The sequence below is a fragment of the Chiloscyllium plagiosum genome, unplaced genomic scaffold, assembly GCF_037043375.1.
Source record: "Chiloscyllium plagiosum isolate Xiang-an unplaced genomic scaffold, Cpla_swu_hap1 HiC_scaffold_7, whole genome shotgun sequence".
NCBI lineage: Eukaryota > Metazoa > Chordata > Chondrichthyes > Orectolobiformes > Hemiscylliidae > Chiloscyllium > Chiloscyllium plagiosum.
Window position 1 is genome coordinate 2,120,881 of NW_028270145.1, and position 14,935 is coordinate 2,135,815.

The following is a 14,935-nucleotide window of genomic DNA, read 5'->3' on the forward strand; positions in this document are numbered from 1 at the left end:
TTACTTGCTTTTCAAGAGCTGACTTCATGTCCCACTTTCTGATTTCTCGATAAATTCGGAACTTCTCAATAAACACAGAAAGTTGAAAGTTGCTGAAAAGTATAAGAAACTAGATTGTGTCCTATATAACACTGACTTGTTCAATTTTTTTTATTTAGGTAGCATTCCTGCTCTTGTAGATCTGTTACACAGTAAATATGAGACTCTGCAATGTATTGCTGCTGCTGTGCTGTGTAATCTCTCAAGCTATCCTGAAGTCTGCCAATCGATTATTGATTATAATATCATCCCAGTTCTTATTGAATTACTGCACAGTAAACAGCCTGAGCTTCAATCACGTTGTTCTGTCATCCTGTATGATATTGCCCTGATTGATGATAACGCCAGTCTAATCGCTTCCCTTGTAAGTAACGCTTGCTCATAGCACTAATTTTTTTAAAATTGTAGAATTCAATGTATTCTCAAAGAGATGGCATCATAATGTTGTTTTCTTTTGAACTGTAGAATGCTTTGGCACCATTTTTGAATTCCAGAATGTTTTAGCATTTAAAAAAAATCACTTCAATTTTAGAACTTTTTTTTCTCTTTATACCATCGAAGTTTCTGTTAGGTTACATTGGTCTTTCCAATGCAATTTGACTAAAATTAGCCAAACTAGTACAAATAAATTTAACAATTTCAAATGCAAGTCAAACTCAAATCAGGTTTCCATATTCTTTTGTGCTGGGAACAGTCCCTATCCTTAAACTGGCCATGTGCAGGTCAAATTAATCACCTGTAGCTGAACTACAATTATTTTGCAAGCCTTAAAGGAGGTCCTTCAAAGTAAGGAAACTAATAGACCACTTTTTAAAAGTTATAAGTATTAAAAGTATTACATTCATCAATAACTGATGGCTGAAAGCCAATGAAAACAATAAATGCCTCCTCACAGAATTCTGGGAATTCATTTCCATTTACCTCATATCCATTTATTCGTTGTTGACAGATTAGACACTGTAAAAGTTCCAAGCGCCTATATTGAGGCAAAAATACCAAAAGCCCCAGAAATCAGAAATCCCACCCACATATGCATAGTTTCTGATTTTTGCACAGACATGTTCATGGAATGTAAATTGTGCAGAGCAGAATAGGTCTGTTTCAGTTAATTTATTTTAGATGGCCAGAGCATATCTTTGGTGAAATGACATACCCCAATGGATTCGATTCTAGATCACATCTTAGGCTTAGATTGGCACCCCTTTATTCTGAGGTGCCCTAGGGTCCTGGACTCTCCTGGAAGAAACATTCTCTGAACATTTACCCTGTCAATCTCCTTAAGAATCCTGTATGTTTCAATGAGGTCAACTCTCATTTTCCAAAACTCCTGTTTAGACTTTGCTCATGGGACAATCGCTCCAGGCTGGGAGCCATACTGGTGAACCTTTTCTTAACCGTCTCCAGTGAAATAAAACCTTTCCTTGGGTGAGGGAACCAAAGTGCTTGCAATATTCCAGATGTGGTATCACCAGCACATTGTACAGTTGCAATGAAACTTTCGTACTCATTCCATTGGCATTTCGGATTACCTTCTGCGCCTGTGTGCTTGCTTTCTGTGTTTCATGTATGGGTACTCCAGCTCCATTTGGATTGCACATTTCGGCGTGTTTTTCCATTTAAATAATAGTGTTTTGTTTTTCCTTCCAAAATAAACAACTTCACATTTTTGCACATTATACAAGTACCTTCTAATACATTTAATATGTTTTAAAATACTGTCTGACTGAACTTGCTCATGAAAACTTTATGTTTGCATTAATAAAAATTAGTTTAAACATGAATTTGAACCTTAAATTCAATGAGAAGTGCTAGTACAATATGCATTTGGATGATGATTACATCCAAATTTGAAACGTTATTCATATCTTTCAGCCTTTGCCAACTTTTGCTTCACCTCATCTGTTGGAGATGATTGACAGTATTCATTACCTATTTCTTCTTGGTACAACATGTTAATTAGCACATCACTGCAGTGTAGAGCTACAAAATTAATGATTGAGAAAGGATATCAAAGAAAAGCTCACAGCTATCATACATTCCATCATTCTGCACTGTCAAACACATTATTATATTTTCAGTGAAACTAACTGTTGACTGAATGTATAATAGTGAAAACCATCCACTCCTGATTATAGTCTCCACACCCTGTTTTAGCAAATAATGATGGGCAAGTCAAATCACAGAGTTCATTAAGAAAGCTTTCTGTCAGATGTAGAATGTAGACATACTGTGGGACCTATTATAAAATGTTTGCAAATGAGGATAAATTGAGCATCAGAACCATATTACCAGCATCTTTGTCACCCAGCAACCATTCATTGGTTTGCAGTGATGGTTCAGTAGAGTTGACTCAATTGCCTGCTACCAGAATACCAAGTATCGATGCACATATTTTGCTGCTTATGGTCACCTAACAGCTGGATGTTGAGTGTGTAGAATCTCTCTTGGTTCTGGTATAAGACCCAGTTGGCATCTTGTATAAGTAAAATGCAATATGTGATGTTAGTTGCCTTCTTTCATGCATTGGGGTGCCTGCAATCCTAGCAAAGCCACATATTCACTTTTCCTGCTGGTCTTTGGGAAGAGAAAATGGAAGTTAACTATTCTCTTTGAACAGGGCATCAGTAATCTCCTTTACAGCACATTAGATGACAAACTGTAAGATGTAACAATGACAGGTATCCCCCGCTATCCAAAAGTAGAGCGTTCCTATGAAACCTTTCAAAAGACAAAATGGCATAAAGTGAAGAAGCATTAATTTAAATGGGAAAAATGTTGCCCTTTATCATAAAAGCGAAAATCCTCTTCAGAATTTCTTTCTGTTAGCGAAAACAGATACTAATGTAGGACCTTCATAAAAGCAAAGTGGCATTAACCAAATTTTTGAAAAACAGGGGATGCCTGTATCTCTAACCCCAGCTTGGAAACATCCAGAACTTAAATGTTAATCATCACAGTTTTCTACACAGTAATATTTCCTCTGATGTAAGCTTTCTGTGGTTGCTACAACAAGTAGCATATTTTAGTGAATACATTCTTATCAAAGAGGAGGCCATTGAGAACTATAGAGAGTGGGGGGTAATATTTACAAAACAAATTGGGGGGGTTTGAGCAAAGAGATATATTAAGAGTAAAAGGATTACCAGGGAAACAGTGGCACCTATTAGAGACCAAAGGGTCATTCTGTGCATGGAGCGAGATGTGCATGGGTGAGATTTGAAGTGAATATTTCTCAGCTGTACTCAAAAAGGAGAAAGATTTTGTAACTGGAGATTTCAGTTGGACTGTTGAGGTTTTAGACCATGTTAAGATTAATTAAGAGGAGATATGAAGTGTTTTACCAGGCAAAAGTGTGCATCCCCAGGGCCTAAGATGTATCCCAGGCTGTTATGGGAGACAAAGGATGAGATTGCTGGGGCCTTGGCAGAGATATTTAACTTGTCACAGCTTAGACATTTGGGAAAAAGGACCTGTTTCTATGCTAATCAACTCTTTGACTCGAAAGTGCAGACATTGTCACTTTGTTTTTTTTTGTCTGAGATTCTGGTAAGGAGAAATGATCTCCTGCTGAAATATCTTCTTTTGTGTTCTTCCTCCCCTGAGCTCTTGTATCAGAGTGTCTTGGTCTTCATGGCCTCTACTCATTCTCTCATTCATCCTGGACTCCAGGAGGAATGTTTACAATTAACCCCATGCCTGTAAGCAACTAGTTTTGCAAAGACCTTGGGGTTAAAACAAAGTTCTTCAGTGTTTATCACACCACTCTCTGTAGATTCTTGCAACTTTTAAATTCTAAGAAATGCACTATATAGTTGTATAATCATTGTAACATCAGAGGAAATCGAACAGTGACTAATCAACTTCTTTTATATCCCGTTGAATAGTACTGGTGAGCCCTACTCTGCTGCCTAATGCATATTCACCTCTGCGAGTTTAGGAAAGGGTGTTGGCTAGAGCACTGAGCTTTGAAATTGTGCAGTTACTTCAAGTTGGCATTACATATATTGATTGTATCATGATGTTTATACACTGTATCCTTCTGGCAGATTTTAATTGTTAGTATACTTCTGAGTGAAGTTCACAGCTGAAGTGTGTACGTGCAACAAATGCCATTTTGGTCCCTCCGCAGCATTGACAGCATCAAACCAATGGCCCAAAACTGTCTTCAATCTTTTAACTGAGCCATTAGGACTTTAAAGATATTTTTAACTCTCCTTTTCAGTTATGATGTATCTTTTCGCAGATTGAGACTTGAACTCAAGCTCCCTGGACCAGTGGGAGGCACAATACCATTGTGCCACTAAACCCTTAAACTGGGCTGTAATGAGTACAAAAGCAAGAAGTTATGATAAACTTTTGTACAATATGGGGATTTCAGCTACATTGGATAGACTGAAAAAGCTGAAGTTGTTCTTAGAAAATAGAAGGCTCATCATTCATTTGACAGAGATATTCAAAATTGTAAGAGATATGCAGAGGAGCATATCTGTTGATGAAAAGGTCAAGATCAAGAAGACACAGATTGACAAAAGAACCAAAGGTGGCATGAAGAAAAATGTTTTTATGCACTGAATGATTGGGATCTAAAATCCATTAGTTGAAAGGTGACTGGAGAGATTCAGTCATGGTTTCCTTGAAGGCAACCAGTTGTAGGGTTGCAAGGGAATGGTGGCAGAGTGAGTCTCACTATATTACACTTCCAAAGAACATGGGTTTGATAGGCCAAATGGCCTCCTTCTGTATTGTACTATAAAAATTATCTAGAATTTCTGTAACTTTAACCTTAAACTTATGTATTCTCTTTGACTCATTGGAACTGTGCCTAATGAAGTATCCTTGAACATTTATTCTTTTGATTCCTTAGGGTGCAATTCCTCCACTGGTGAGGATTTTAAATTCTGAAGTCGAAGATGTATTAATCAATGCAACTAGATGCATTCGGATATTATGCACTAATAATCCAGTTAATCAGACCTTAGTAGCAAATGAAGGAGCAATTCCTCTATTAGTGGAGCTGTTAAGTGTGACTTCAGGTAATTTGTTTTCAAACGATTTTCCAAAATTGTCGATTGGACTTAATGCTCAAGCGAAATTCAAGTAGAGTTGGACATTTGCCCATAATGAGTGTACTGATTCCACTGCAGTTTTCAGGGTCAACTTAATTTCAATGAAATTAGGTTGCAGCATGATAGATTTTAGTTGATGGAAGCTCACTATTTGGATCCAGGATTGATTTGTTGCTGAAGAATTTGAAAGCCTAAATTAAATTTACTAACCTTAAGTATGTGTAAGCCCAAAATATCTGCACATGGTCCATAGGATACCAAGCATCATTGATAAAGACCTTCTGCACGTTATCAGGTATAGGATGGAGACACTATTTAGTAAAGACATTGCTTATTGTAAGAACAAATACAAGATGTGACCATTATGTACAAAATGTTTAGTTTCATGCATCTGTCACCATCCGCATTGTGGTTAGCTTGCAGAAAGACTGGGCAGAGTTTTTCTTTTTTGAAACTAAGCATGGAGGTGTGTTTAAAAACAGGAACAACTTCCATATGGGTTGTTGGCTTTGTTTTGCAAAATTATGTTCTTCTCAGCTCATTATATATGCACAGGTAGGTAAGATCCCAAATTTCATGGGCATGAAATCTGAAATCCCCCCGGACCTTCAAACCTCCAACATTTAGTTACCATATTTAAGACACCAACACAACACTCAACTCTCTGCAACCCAGGGACATCACTCCACCACAGCCCATCATCCCACACATTCTTGGAGATGACACGGGACAGGGAAAATGTGATTCCATGCTTTAACAATACTGCCCTAGAGATTCTTCTGAAGGCTGTCCAGGAGAGAAAATATATTTTTCTTTCCCCAATTGATGGCAACAGGACACCATCCTGACTGCCAAAAATAGCCAGGGCAGAGATAGCTGCAAATGTTAGTGACAGTGGATAGCTCAAGAGCTGCAAGATGAAAGATTTTAAAGCCATAACAAGGTGAATGATCTGCTCCACTCTGCTTTGTTCTACACAACAGCTTATTCAAGTTTCATGCTCCTATATGTGTGAGTTAGCATTGTAAAACTGCCACTGCAAAATACTGCCTCTTGGGAAGCCAGACATTTTCATCAGATGTCTCATGTACAGTCAATATCTGTCATTTGTTTGGAGGTACTATGTAGCATTACTTGCACCACAGTAAGTATTGCCTCCCACACATCTGGCAAGGTTAACATTTCAAACCTAAAAGAAGCTACAACACTTAGCAGCTCACACAGTATCAGGTCACATACCTTCCTTATCACCGCGAGAGGAATTTGCAGATCTGAGGAATTTGCCGATCTAATAGCTTTTTCCCGAAGGGTTTCATGGGATTTGGGCATTACCTCAAACTATGATCTTTTGAGTTTTTTCTAATTCAGTCATGAAATGTAGGTTTCTCTAAGTGGACCAGCAGTTATTGCCATCTTGGAGGGAAGGGTGTTCCCATGAATCTGCTGCCCTTTTCCTTCTAGATGGTAGTGGTTTGCTGCTTAAGGAATCTTCGTGATTTTCCTAAATCCTTCTTGTAGATGGGTGCACACTGCTGCTACTGAGTGGAGGGGGTGAATATTTGTGGATGTGGTGCTAATCAAGCAGTCTGTTTTGTTCTGGATAGTATTAAGCTTCTTGAGTGTTGTTGGAGCTGTACCCGTCTTGGTAACAGGGAAATTCCACCACACTCCTGACTTGTACTGGAATTGAGGCCTCTTTCGAGTCCAGCCATTCTTGTCTGTCCTGGTCAGTTTCCTGACATCAGCCAGTGTGGCTGTATTGCTTAGGCACATCTGTTGGCCCACTGGCATCCACTCCTTACAGTGTAAGTATTTAACATTAAGTCAAACTGTGTTTGACTGAGACTTCCTGCACCTCCACCCTCGAACCCCACCTCTCCAACCACAACAAGGACAGAACCCCCCCCAGTCTTCACCTTCCACCCCACCAACCTCCGGATACATCGCATCATCCTTCACCATTTCCGCCACCTACAAACAGACCCCACCACCAGAGATATATTTCCCTCCCCACCTCCATCTCTATTCTGTAAAGACCATTCCCTCTGCAACTCTATTGTCAGGTCCACACCCACCACCAACCTACCCTACCCTCCCAGCACCTTCCCCTGCCACCCAAGAATTGCAAAACCTGTGCCCGCACCTCTCCCCTTACCTCCATCCAAGGGCCCAAAAGAGTCTTTCACATCCGTCAGAGATTTACCTGCACTTCCACACACATCATTTATTATATCCGTTGCTCCCAATGTGGTCTCCTCTACACTGGGGAGACAAGACCCCTTCTTTGTAGAACGCTTCAGAGAAAATCTCCAGGACACACGCAGAAACAACCCCACCGCTCCATGCCCGAACATTTTAACTCCCTCTCCTCCTCACCCAAGGAGATGCAGGTCCTGGGCCTCCTCCATCACCAAACCCTTACCACCTGACGCCTGGAGGAAGAATGCCTCATCTTCCACCTTGGGACCCTCCAACCACATGGAATAAATATGGATTTCATCAGTTTCCTCATTTCTTCTCCCCTCACCTTATCCCAGATCCAATCTCCCAACTTGGCACCACCCTCTTGTCCTGTCCTATCTGTCTCTCTTCCTTCCTACCTATCCACTCCACCCTCCTGTCCAACCTATCACCATCACCCCCACCTTCATCCATGTATTGCACTGTCAGCCAACTTCCCCCCAACCCCCCAACCTCCACCCCGCTCCCATTTATCTCTCGGCCCCCTTCAGCCACCCCCCTCATTCCTGCTTCTCGGATGCTGCCTGACCAGCTGTGCTTTTCCAGCACCACACTCTGAACTGAGACTTCTCATTTGCCAATCAATTTAGAAATATTTAACCCTAAATCTGTAAGCACTTGCCAAAGAAATAGCTTGTTTATGAAGGTGGCAGAAAACACCTTCTTTTGCACAATTGTTTCCCTTCTGGGTACCCTGGATTTTACTTCCAAAATTTTAAAAAAGCCAAGATAGCACCAACAAAATCACTTGTAATATTGTGCCACTTCTAACCAAACAAGTGGACTTTGTTAACAGCAAAATTATGTTTTGTGTTGAGTGAGAAATAATTCTCAATTTAAATTAAAACAAATCACACTTACAGGCCCCCACTTTGGGGCATTTCATGAGAAAAGAAACTACTGTAGATTCTGAAAATCTAAAATCTAAAAAGAAAATTCTTGAAGTAATCAGCAGGCTAGGCAGCATCTGTGGAGAGAGAAAACAGATATCGCAGATCAATGATCTGCACTAGTTCTGATGAAGAGCCATTGCATAGATACTGCCAGAAATGCTAAGCATTTCCAACAACTCCCATTTCAACTGGAGCAAAAAATCCCTTTTGCCAACCTTCCAAAATACAATTATTCCTTTTATTATTTTTTGTAATTTCTGGCCTTATATGTTGATTCATTCTTAGATTTGTACTTTCTATCCCTTCCTTTCATGATCTGTTTATTATTTCCCATATTAATGCCTTTCTCTCTTTTGTCTCTACACTTTGATTCATCACATCTTCCCACATTTGATCACTTTTCCCCATTACTTAATTTAAAACCCTCTCTGCTTCCCTAGTTTTACAGCTCTCTGGAACACCAACCACAGCACAGTTCAGATGTAAACCGTCCTATTGGCACTTTCCCCAATGAAAGTTCGATACCCAGTTAAATGAAATTCATTTCTTCCACTCCAATCTTTGAGTCACACATTGTTTGTCTAATCTTATTGTCCCTGTGTCAATTTGCACATGGTTTAGGCAATTATCCAGAGATTATTTGAGGTTTGAGATTCTGCTTTTTAACTTGTTTTCATTCTGACTATGCACAGTCACTCTCCTTGTCCTGTCAATGTCACTGGTGCCCACATGGATCATGGTGACACACTGTAAGATTCTCATCAGCGCTGAACAGATGTCCTGAATCCTGGCAGCAACAGACAACATAACACAGTAGCTGCAACTTCCCAGTTTTTAACTGGTCTGTCAATCGAATAGTATTTCCTTATCTTCTTAATACCAATAATCATTTTTTCCCAATTCAGCAACAAACTGTTTCTTTACTTATCTACTGCAGTGTAAACCTCCCCAATGATTTTTACTCCTAGAAACCTTGCCTTTCTGGTCTTCTGAGAGACTTGTGAGAAAGTTTTCTTCAGCATGTTAGTATTACTGCCTATCTGTGTGAGATTGTATACCCATTTTTTCTAAAGTGAATCCAGGGATGCATCCCATCATCTGAGGCCATGCACCCCCTTCTGGGACATCTGCATGCTTCAGTTACAACTGCGACATGATAATGTGTTTAGCATTTACCAGCAGCCTCATTACTCAAACATTGCAGCTCCAGGGCCAGTTGTTCTACTAAAAAAAACTTCACAGGAAACCCGTGATTAGTGACTATCCAAGAATTCAAGGCTTAGGATTGGGTATATGTGATGGATATGGAACATGACCAAGAAAGTGCAGCACAAGTGAAATTGAGTGCCCTGCTGAAAAATGGTCAAAGACCGCTTACTATTTGCAAGAATAAACAGCACAGTTGCAATCACTGAAAAATAGTGCTGATTTAAGCTATTTAAGTATGTGAATGGAGCACACATGATCTGAATGTGTAGGACCAGTTTACAATGTGAAAGTAGTATCAGTTGCAAAACAGTGCGTGAATGGAGCACTTACTAAGGAAGTAATGTTAATTCTACACTTAAAAAGCTTTACTATGCATTGAGATGATTCTCAGTCCTTATATCTGCCTGCATGACAAAGGAGTGAACAATAACAGAATTGCTTGAAGATAGGTTGCAGTATTGCTGACATCCCTGATTCCTGCACAGTAGAAGGTAATTGAACTGGCCGAAGAATAGGGCAGATGTAAGTTTCAGACTGTGAGGCCAGAGAATCAATACAACATTGCCAATCTGGTGTTGCGAATTCAGCATACAGAAGTCATGCAACAATGCTCGAGGCAAAGGAATTACTGACAATGTAAGAAGGGAATAAGGCATCTCAATCTCCCTCTAGCTGCCCTTCCTCTTCTTGGGTTAGGAATGTGTTATTGTGCACCAATAGGTGTGAAATAAAGGACTGACTTTTCTGTTCTGCATGTTATACATTTCCTCTGCTGTGCTTTGTGAGTTCCACCACAGTGTCATGAGCCAAGTAATTGCAGATAACCCCTGTTCATGAAGGGCCAGCCCTGCAATTGCACAGTTGGAGGAATGGCTGAAAACGTTCAAGCCCTGCACCAGTTCAGATTACCTTCTTCCCTCTTTCTCAATCTCTCCCTTTGGTGATTAAGTCAATGCCAGTCATCCCTCTCTAATGAGAGAATGTCCTCTAAGAGTTTTGTACCTTTACTTACCAGAATCCTGAGTTAGATATTCATAGGCCTACTGCTTATGTTTATAGCTCCATTTATTTTCTATTCATGAATCATTGGCATTACTGTCAGCATTTTAGTTAATCATCCAGACTTTGTAATATGACTAAGAAGAGTCCTAACTCTGATATGTGCAATTTTCATTTAGAAGCTCTGCAGGGTGATGCATCAGTTGCTTTGGCTGAAGTTGCACGTGGTCACACAATGAACCAAAATGCGATTGTTGCTGAAGGCGCAGTGGTCGCACTTGTAAACATCCTCAGTGGACGGAAAATCAGGATGCAGATGAAAGCAATAAAAGCAGTGGAGGTTTTAGCTGACGGAAATGCTGCAGTTCAAAAAGAATTCCTGAAAGTGTCTACTGACAAGCACATTATGAAGCTTCTCAAGGTATTTTTCAACTGTAAACGTATTTGTGTAAGTTACATAATTTTATAAAATTTGATAGTTTCACCACTAATCGACAGATTGGGCATCAGCTGCTTCTAAAAAATAGAGGCAATTTGGGAAAGAATTGAGCACTTTACATAGCATTCCTCATTGAAAGATGGCACATAGGCCTTGCAGATAAAACTTCCAGTCCACAAACAATCAATATATAGGTATAAGCAGTAATACAGAAATATTAACTGCCATGTTATGTATCTCACAATTTTCCACAAATTTAATACATTTATTGGTTTATTATGCAAATTCAGTATCACTATATTTATATGGAACCTACAGCACAAAAATGGGCCATTCAGCCTAACATATCTATGTAAGTATTTATCATACAAAAAAGCTTCGTCCTTCCTTTTCTCATTTAACCCTATCAGAATATTGTTTTGCTCCTCTTTTCCTCATAAAACCCAATGATTCATTAAATACAACTTAGTATTTGCCTCAACTACTCCTTTTTAAAATATCACTTACATAGCATTTTTGAAAGTTTCTACTAATTTACCATTTCATTTATTGTTTACTTTTCTCCAATTTGTTAATGAGATTTATGTATCATTTGCAAGGTCAGCATTTATTGCTTACCTGATTGACTTGAGAAGATGTAAGTTAGCCACCACCTTAAACCACTGCAATCCTGTCATGTAATAATTGTTAGAGGGAGCTCCAGTGATCTGAAGGAATAGTGAAATATTTTCAAATATATGGATATTATTTGACTTTGGAGGGAACATGCTGGTGATCAGGTTCTCAAGTGCCTACTGCCTTCATTCTTTCAGGCAGAAGAATTTGAAGAATATTCACTGAGTTTCTGCACTGAATATTGTTCACACAGCAAATACAGTGCACCAATTATAATAGGAGTGAATACTTAAGGTAGAGGATGAGAGCTAATCAAGAGGTGTTGCTCTGTCCTGGATGGTTTGGTTTTCTTGAACATGTTGCAGGTTCACTTTTCCAGACATCTGTTGAGTATTCCTTTGCAATCCTGACTTATGCCTTGGTGGTCAGCTCCAAGGACTTGCTGCAGAATACTCAGCCCGTGACCTTCTCTTGGAGACATAGAATTTATCAGGCTCATCCACCAGGTTTGAGGAAATGGTAATACGAAGGCTGTTAATGGTGGATGGTCATGCTACTGAATATTTAGGGTTGGTACTCAGACTCTCTTATTGGAGGTGATCATTACTTGATACTGTCATGCAAATGTTCTTTGTCATTTATCAGGTTGTTTTTCAGGTCTTAGTGTAATGTGATCAGATTACTTCATTATCTGAGGTGTGACAATTGAAGTAAAGATTGTGCACGAATCAGCAAAGACTATTGATGAAGCCGCTGAAGATAGATTGATAAAGGATACCATTATAAGGAAGTCCTGAAGCAAATATGTTAAGTTGTAATTATATGGATCCTATATTCACAAGTGATTGTAACAAGGTCAGCCAGGTGGACCTCATAGAATAAGAGTTCCTTGACTGTGGCTGACAACCTGGTCCAATCAGGGTACCCTGACTAACAGATATAAAGAGAGTGTCAAGAGATCTAGTCTCAAGAGATGCCTCCCTGTATGGCATCTGGGTAGCATTAACTCATAGGTGGCCCAATGGAGAGGAATGTCTAATAACATATGCATCCAGGACTTAGTCTATTGCAGAGCATATAAACACCCAGATAGGGAAGGTAGCTTTTGGCGGTCATATTTGAGTCAGGAAGTTCCAACAATACCTTTACAGATGTAAATTTATAGTACTAATGGATGCCCTGCTAGATCTATGTAAAGAGGACAAGGCAGTGATGTCCATAACTTTAGGCTAAATACAGCAGTGGGTTCTATTACTAAGTGTGTATAATTACAATTTGGAACACTATCTGTGAGGCAAAGTAGCAAATGCAATGCATTGAGCCGCTTCCCACTGGAAGATGCACTGCTGGTGTTATCATCACTGGAAGAGTCTAAGAAGGTTTTAAATTTTCTGGATATACTTCCAGCCACACCTGACACTTTGGTCACAGAAAGATCCAGTCCTGGCAAAACTGAAGTGGCTGGTGGTGATGGAGGAAATCATAGGGCCATTGCAACCAGAACTGAAAATTTTCTTGACCTAGAGACAAGATCACAGTAGAGGACTGCATATTATTATGGGGAGCAAGGATGATTGACCTGAGCAAATGTCACCAGCAGATAATGGCTCAAATCAACCAGGGTCATCCAGGGGTTTCCAAAATGAAGATATCAGTGAGAAGTTATGTCTAGTAGCCAGGACTGGATACTGGACATGGGTGTATTGGTGAGGCAGTGTCCAGAGTTCCGATAAGGACAAAACTTACTGTCTGCAACTCCACCACATTCATGGGAATGGTTGAGTAAACCTTGGAAACGGTTACATGTCAACTATGTAGGTCCTTTCAGGGCTCAATGTTCTTAGTCATTGTGGACACCACTCAAAGTGACTAGACATGCAAAGAGTTCATTAATCAAAAATGGAGATTATGATAGAAAAACTGTGCACATCTTTCCACAATATACCGACTCCTGGAAGTGTTGGTCAGAGATAACAGACCATCATTTGAATTGAATTGTTTTAGACAGATAGGGACAGCTCCATACCACCCATCAACCAATGGTCTGGCAGAAAGAGCAGTGCAAACTTTGAAGGCAGGCTTAAAGAAACAGCCTACAGCTTCATTAGGTACCAAGCTGTCCTGATTCCTATTTGATTGTAGGATCACCCCTCTTGCAACAACAGGGATAACTCCAACACAGTTGCTAATGGACAGAAGATTCTGCACCAAATTAAATCTGGTCTTCCTGGACTTAGGGGTTGGGGGGGGGGGGATGGTGACTGGAGGATGAAATGGCATCAGGAATGCCAATGCTGGACACAAAACTCTGCTAAGCAAGAGAGAAAGTTTACTTCAGGGATGAATTTTGGTGTAGAAACCACAGGAACCACCTTGCATGGGTAAGAGGCATGGTTGACATGAAGTCAGGTCTAGTGACATATAATGCATGGGTAGGTACAATTGTCCTGAACAAGCCCATGGACTTCTATATGAAAGCTGCAAACTTGCAAATGATGCAGGAGCAAAGCATGCGCTGCTCTTCGACTGCCTTTCCAACTGTCCAAGAACCCATGCATTCTCCCTCTCCATCAAGTGTTGAAGATATCTCGGAATCTGACATGAACACAGTGGATGTTGTCTGAATGCTTTTGCCACCTGAAGAGGAGAATGAATTACGTCTGAGATGCTCTGAGTGGAAGAGGCAAGCTATACAGTGCATTACGCGCCACCTGTATCAGAGGCAGTGTTGGAGGAACCTGACCTGGTGCGAAAACACCCTAGGAGGAGCTACAGGAAAAAAACAACCTATGTCCTCAGACTCAGAGGGGGAGGGCTGTAGTGATGGTAACAAGGTCAGCCAGGTGCATTAGGGCTGGTCCAGTGAGTGAACCCTGGCTGACAGATATAAACTGGACTGTTAAAGGTTCTAAACACTCTGAGAGCTGGCTCTGAGGAAGCTGGATCAGAGTCAAGGACTCTACTTATGTAAATAAAAAGTGAATTGATAATGGAGTATCACCCTGTGTGATTTCAGGTCACTAGACCCAAAGTGTTAACTCTGCTTTCTGTTCACAGACACTGCCAGACTTGCTGAGTTTCTCCAACAATTTCTGTTTTGTTTTACAGGTCTATTCCTTGTGCTGCATATGACTGTAACTAATGCAGAGTTCATTCAACTCCCACAACCATGTTTGTGTTTCAAATTCCACATTCCCATCCACTCACAATAACCTTTAATTCAGTTGCCTAATAAAAATTTGTCAACTTGTGCCATAAAAATATTCAATTATCTTGCCTCCATTATCTTCTGAGGGTGAATGTTCAAAAATCACACAATACTCTTGACAGAAAAATAAATCCTCCTCTTTTCTGTTTTGCAAGATTGACCCCTAATTTTAAAACTGTTTCCACTAGTTCTGGATTCACCCGCAATATTTCTGAAAAAGAGTCAT

General features: G+C 40.0%; 1 protein-coding gene across 1 annotated transcript in view; it reads left to right on the forward strand.

The window, feature by feature from the left end:
• The window catches only part of ankar (ankyrin and armadillo repeat containing), a 162,687-nt gene that overhangs the window by 85,754 nt on the left and 61,998 nt on the right, over window positions 1-14,935 (forward strand). Inside the window, exons 12-14 of the mRNA XM_087988641.1 lie at window positions 159-403; window positions 4,904-5,072; window positions 10,627-10,868. Coding sequence (XP_087844767.1) covers window positions 159-403; window positions 4,904-5,072; window positions 10,627-10,868 — 656 coding nt within the window. The remainder of the gene's footprint in view (window positions 1-158; window positions 404-4,903; window positions 5,073-10,626; window positions 10,869-14,935) is intronic.